Here is a 6364-nt window from a genome sequence, read left to right on the forward strand (position 1 = left end):
ACACACACACACACACACACACACACACACACACACACACACACACACACACGGGCATCATCTTGATTTTAAATATGATGTGTAAATTATCTCATCAGCACATGCAGCATGTTTTGACAGAGTTATCCATAAACAAAATTTCATTAACGTGTTGACCATGTGCTGTTTATTATTGTCAAGGTGGCGTGTGCAGATGTCCTACTGTCACAGTAAATGACGTTACTTACTGAGATAACAGTAATGTAATACTTTCTCATTAGAGATGCACCGATTCACGGCTGCCACATCACAATTTTCTTGGCTGATTCCAGTTTCGGATCTTTTGTGTGACCTCCTCATACTGATTTTTCTTTCTAATGACTATGACTGACAGCATATACAAACCAAATTCTGATTTTTTCCATGCATACGCCTGTAACTGCAAAACTTATTCACTTACACAACTGAATACATTTATATACAGTTAAGTAGTCTGCTACTGGAAAAAGAAATGAACTGAAAATGGGTTGCTGCTCACGCGCCTTTGCTTGAGAGATTTTACCTTACATCGAGCAAATAGAGGTGCAACAGATTTAGATAACAAAACAAGTGTCAAGTGTACATAATCTCTCACTATGTTTACAGCTTCACCAGCTTTGATGCTCATACCGAGGCTCTGGGTAGCTTTAATCACTTTGCTTTATTGTACTTTGTCTTTATTAGCTTCTTTATAATGTCCAGATCAGTCAGCTGAGGGTGATTTTAAGTGTCTGATTGGGTTTGTTGTTATCAACAGCGAGCAGCTTCCCCACTAACAGCATGTTAGCATGTGGCTCGTAATTGAACATATTACCTCTATATCGTTGATCTATTTGAAGATTAGGGCATTGACTGGTTCTGATAAGGACACAGCAGAGCAAAGCATCCGAAAAAATGGCTATAAATAATAAATAATAATGTACAAGGTAATCATGAGTGAATAGTTTGAAGGCTAAAAGTGTGCGTTGGGGGTGGGGGGGTGGTTTACTGCAGTTTTACACACTTGTTGGCAGTTGCTATTGTAGGTGAGTTGAGATTTGGGTAACACAGCGGTGCCAAGATAGAGCTGAGGCAAATGAGCAAAAGATGTGCTAGTTGCAAGCTAGGCCTGTGACTGGTTAGGGCTAAGCATGCTGGAAATTGGTGGATGTCGCTCCATGGCTGGTTGATTGATACAACTACAAATTTTCATTAACAAAAGAGTAAAAAAAAAAAGAAAAAAAATCTTGACAAATGTCTTTGTTTCCTTTTCTTTCAGTTGGTGAGGAGGGCCTGTGGGAGTGTGGGCTTTCCTACGAGTGCAGAACCCTTCTGTTCAAGGCCATACACAACCTGCTGGAAAGGTAAAACCATCAGCGCTTTCTCCAGTCCACCGCGAGAGCTGTAAACAAATGTAAATAAATGGTGTCTAACAACAAGCGTACTGCTGGATAACTCCACTGTGGCACCCATAAGTGTAGCCTGTTGAGGCAAATAATGAGCAGTCCTGTTTAACACAGAGATTTCACCATGCTGGTGTCCACGGAGACCCCGCTTTATGGCGCCTTTGCTTGTTTACGCTGAACCACAGCGAGCTGGTGTAATGCCACCAGAGTTTACACAGAAGGGCTTCACGTCTGACACAGCAGCGTCGCTTCATGCCAGCTCAGCCTTTTACACACATGTAGATTAGATTTTTTTATTACCTTTGCACCCAGCTCAAAGGTGCAACAACAAAGCGATAGGGGTAAAATAATAGTGCAATATGTCCTCAGATTCCCATTTCCTAAATATTTACACAGTGACTTCTAAATGCAAAATAGGGGTGTATTTCTTCCTGTTTTGGGAATTGAATTGTGAAAGTCACCAAACAAACAAATAAAAAACAACAACTTTAAGTCAAAGTGACAGAGCGCGTTAGTTTTCCTGCATGAGCTTCACCTTAATGGAATTATAAACTGAGTGCTGAATCACTTGCTCAAGTACCCAAAGCTCTCCTTTCTGAGTCAGAGCCATCTGTTAAATGAAGCAGCACATATTTGCTCTCTATTAAGTGAAGCATCAGTGATCATCATAGGGGGCATGCTGAATTAACCTTCCTATTACCTTGAAGCTAACTCCTTAAATAGCTCACTGTTTCAACACTAAAGGTATCAGTTCCACTTTCTCTTTTATATTCTGCAGATCAAGCTGACCTCTGTCTCAGGCTGCCGATATTATAGCTCTGATTTTAATTATGATTATTGTCATCAAAAACTATTCAGTTTTTTTCTTTTACAAGCAGTTTTTTTTTTAATTTAAAGGATTGAATAGCATAAAGACAGAAATATAACTTTTGCTAAAGTTAATGAAAAAGTTAAGATGTTACAATAACTCTGTTGTGCTGCTCGTTAAGTTGGCATGAGAGACAGAGCGTCACAAGGAAACCGGCCAATCACAGTAAAGACGTTTTGCTGAATAAAGAATCAAAGTCTGACATCAACCACCAGATTTATAGATTTAAATTTATATCCCGACTCTCAAATGGATGGATGCTATTTTATTGTTATTTATTACCATAAATGATCCTCATACCCTTGATCTACTGGAAGATGAATGTATTGGTTGGCTCCAATAAAGACAACGCAGGGGGCAGAATCAGAAAATATGATCATAAATAAAATGCAATAGCGACACTCTGTACAGCGTAATCATAAGTGATTTGTTTGCCAGATGATTAAAAAAAAGCTAAAAATGTGTTTGGGGGTTTTTCCTGCTGTTTTTCTCCTGCACAGTTTTTGGCAGTCACTGTTGCAGGTAAATTGAGATACTGGTAACACAGCGGTGTCAAGATAGAGTTAAGGGAAATGAGAGAAAAATATCAACTCCCCACATTTAAAGGGAAAAAAGGCAAGGCCTCATTTTACATTTTAGCATGCAGTTGTATGCGATGGCGATGACGTGACGTGACAACACAATTCAGTCAAGAATTAGTTTGCCAAAATGCATTTACAAACAACAACATACACACAGATGCAATGTTGATACAGTTCATTTTGAGATCAGTAACTACATAAATTATGCATAATTTGTGAGGATGTCAGTGTTATAAATATAATTCCCAAAAGCTGTATAGATGTTGATGGTCCTGGTACCCCAGCCAGTTTATGTAGCAAGTTTCATCCAGATTGATTAATAAATCTAGGAAGAGAAAAGAGACATACATACCCTACAGTCATTATAGTAATCTGTTCCTCATGAATATTGTTGTAAAACTCAGAAATAGCTTATATGTAATGGAAAGGCACGATCAGATGAGAAAATGTATTAATCAGAATGCACCAAAGATGGTACAGCTGGAGACTGAAAGTTTTGGATAGCTGAGTCTGGGTGAGTGAGGTGGACTTGAAATCACTGTAATTCCTTAACCCAGGTCAGAGATTTCAGCGGGGGATTCACTGGCACCTGCACAGAGAGACGAGTCAAAAACTTCTAAAAGAGCTGGTTGCACAGCCAAACAGGGAGCGTGATGACTGAACTGAACTTTGATGTGATCACATTTTGTTCAGATGAAAGAAGTGGTTTTGGCAAGCCATGTGCAAAAGTGCAAATCACGTTGGGGAAACAGATTAGCAGAAAATTACTCTTCCTTCCCCTGTGCACTTGCAAACTACATATCAGCATTACTAGTAATAAGTAAAATAGTAGATAGTTCTGAGAAGCAAAGAGCCAAAGTAAAATGGCTCAATACAGGAAGATTAGAAAGCTAATACAAATTTTGCAAGGTCATTTTTTGGCTAATTATAACTTTTTTTAAATAATTGTAACTGTGAAACTATTCGGCTGAAAATGATTGAAATTGCACGCTATCATGCAGCTGCCTTAAAGTTCATTCTGAACATCACTTTTACAAACTCAAAAACTCTTTCAGCTTTACAACAATATTATTTGTTACTTGATGCTTTGATTGAAGCGCACAATGCTATTCAGATGTTGCAGTTAATCAATCACTTGCTTGCTGATGATGAGAGAAAACTGACGGCTCTCTTACTCTCTTGTCCTCTCTTGCTCATCGCTGCAGATGTTTGACGGATAAGGGGTTCGTGAGGATTGGAAAATGGTTCTTCAAGCCGCACGAGCTGGAGGAGAAGTCTTTAGGCAACACGTAAGTCGAACACTTGGCACAAAAGTGCATGCACACGTCTCATTTGGTTACTTTTAATAGGATTTCTTCTTCTTTTTTCCTCTTTCATGTATGTTTGACTCTGAGAAATGCATGTTTGCAAAGCGTGACACAGCTTGGCTGTGCGAATAGCTGTGTCACACTTTGTAGTGTCGTCTGTCCTTGATGTTTCAGCAGCTGGCCCATGGTGGGAGACTATTAAAAACTAGAGCAGTGTTGGAAGGTGAGAGCATAGCTGAGTTCTCACAGCTCCCCCTCTCTCTCGCCCCCAGGGTGAGGGAAGGGTTGTGGATCACGCTGTGTAGGCAGTGTGGGAGACAGTCACTGAGACTGAAACAGAGTAAAAAGAGGGGTGGGTGTGATGGCAGTAGTTCAACTTGTTGCTGCAGCCATTACACTTCCCTCACACAGCTCGGTCGGCCCACTTCAGCTTTTCCTGCTGGTGAGGAGGCACCATTCTTTACATTTCTAACATAGCAGAGCTCAAACGCTGAGTGGATAAATAAGTGGCTTTGTCAAACAGCTCCTTTTGGAAATCTGCTTTATATTGCGTAGCTGCAGCAAACACACACACGAGCAGACACACGCACAAATCATGCATGCGTTTATATAATATATTTGGACATTGTTAAGTTGTAAATTGCATTGTCATTCAAACGTAGCGCAAAGGAACAAATGCACAGGAAACTCTTCCTGTAGAAAGTTGCTGACACGAGTGCACTCTGCTGTGATGTGCTGAGGCAAACTTGGGTTTAGCTGTTTAGAGCAGGTGGAAGCCTCTCAGCGAGGCATGCCGCGTGACATCTCGAGGAGTGTGTGTCACTTGTATTGCATATATCTGTGAAACACTGCGAGAAAGCTTGACGCGACGGTGACATCTTTGTACCAAAAAGCACTCCCGGTAGAACGTACTGTATGTATCGGTGATAAAGTAATGGAGGAATCAGATATAATTCAGAATGCGGATGTTTTGATTTTTTCACTGACTGATTTTATGAAGATGGAGAGAATGTGAATGCTTGTGACACTGCCATCAGACTCCTGAATGAGACTGCTGAGTATTACTGTGACTGTTGCTATCTGCTGCTCCACTGATTTATACAGATGTGTTTGCACACTTGCACAAAGTTGAGGTACAGCTCAGTTTTTCAAGCGCAGGTCTTCTGAACTCTTTTCGTTGTTTGCACATGTATGACTTCCACTTTCTTTTCCAAAGTTTATTTATTTTTTATTTTCATTAGAATTTTTACAATTTTTTTCTGTGAAGGGAGAGATCAGCGAAATAAAATTTTCCCAGTGTAGGTTGCTGTATATATTTCCACTGTGCATATGAAGATAAAACCTCTTAACTTCTATAACAAGCTCGTCCCTCTAATATTTTTTAAAAATGCTTATAAATAACATATTAGAATGAGCACTGAAGCTCTGGCGGCTTGTGTTGGCTCAGGAGTAGTTTCTGGCGCAGCTTCTGAGGTGCATGGAGGAGGGGGAAGACTCTAAAGTAGCAGTAACTTTTATAGGAACTGAGGGACAATGAACTAAAGTGAATTGAAAACAAAAACTATAAATGAAATAGAAATAGAAACGTTAAGTCAGGGATGCCAAGCTCTTTGTACATCACGTGCACATAAAGCTCTCTTTGATCTCACATGTGCCAGAGCGCTGAAATCCCCCATTTCTGTCAGTGTAAAGAAGTTTATTGACACATTTAATCCCTGAGATGCATTAATATAAGAAAAGAAGTACAATTTCAATAATGCTGCTCGATTTTTATATGTGATAAATAAAATCTGCTGTAATTAATAATAGAAGTCTGTTTGGGCTTAAATTGTAAGAAATAAATGTGTAAAATTACAGAAAACGTTCTGGTAGCTGATTGGCCAGGCTGTCTTGTAATTATAAAACAAAGATTTTGCTAACTGACAGAGAAATTTCTGTTTTCAGAACTTTCAGCTGGAAAAACAAAACCAAAAAGGAAAAAAAAAAACAGCAACATTTTCATCCTTCAATTGTTTCTTTATTGGTTGATCATTTTAATGAAGTATGAATGGCCATGCTTGAGCTCCACGATCATATAACTTGGCTCCATCGTACTATCAGAAACTTTGATACTGTGTAGCAAACCTTTTGCTGCCTCTGGTTCAAAATGTTTGGAAGTAGTACAGGTTTGTTTCAGAGGGGATGTTTGCTTTCCAAGGGCCTGTT

General features: G+C 39.4%; 1 protein-coding gene across 1 annotated transcript in view; it reads left to right on the forward strand.

The window, feature by feature from the left end:
- LOC102211523 (mediator complex subunit 13L) overlaps nucleotides 1–6364 on the forward strand; it is an 86581-nt gene that overhangs the window by 51813 nt on the left and 28404 nt on the right. Inside the window, exons 4-5 of the mRNA XM_005720501.2 lie at nucleotides 1277–1361; nucleotides 4058–4141. Of these exons, the coding sequence (XP_005720558.1) occupies nucleotides 1277–1361; nucleotides 4058–4141 (169 nt within the window). The remainder of the gene's footprint in view (nucleotides 1–1276; nucleotides 1362–4057; nucleotides 4142–6364) is intronic.

This window comes from Pundamilia nyererei, unplaced genomic scaffold (assembly GCF_000239375.1).
Source record: "Pundamilia nyererei isolate P.nyererei 1_Seehausen unplaced genomic scaffold, PunNye1.0 scaffold00002, whole genome shotgun sequence".
NCBI classification, from domain to species: Eukaryota; Metazoa; Chordata; class Actinopteri; order Cichliformes; family Cichlidae; genus Pundamilia; species Pundamilia nyererei.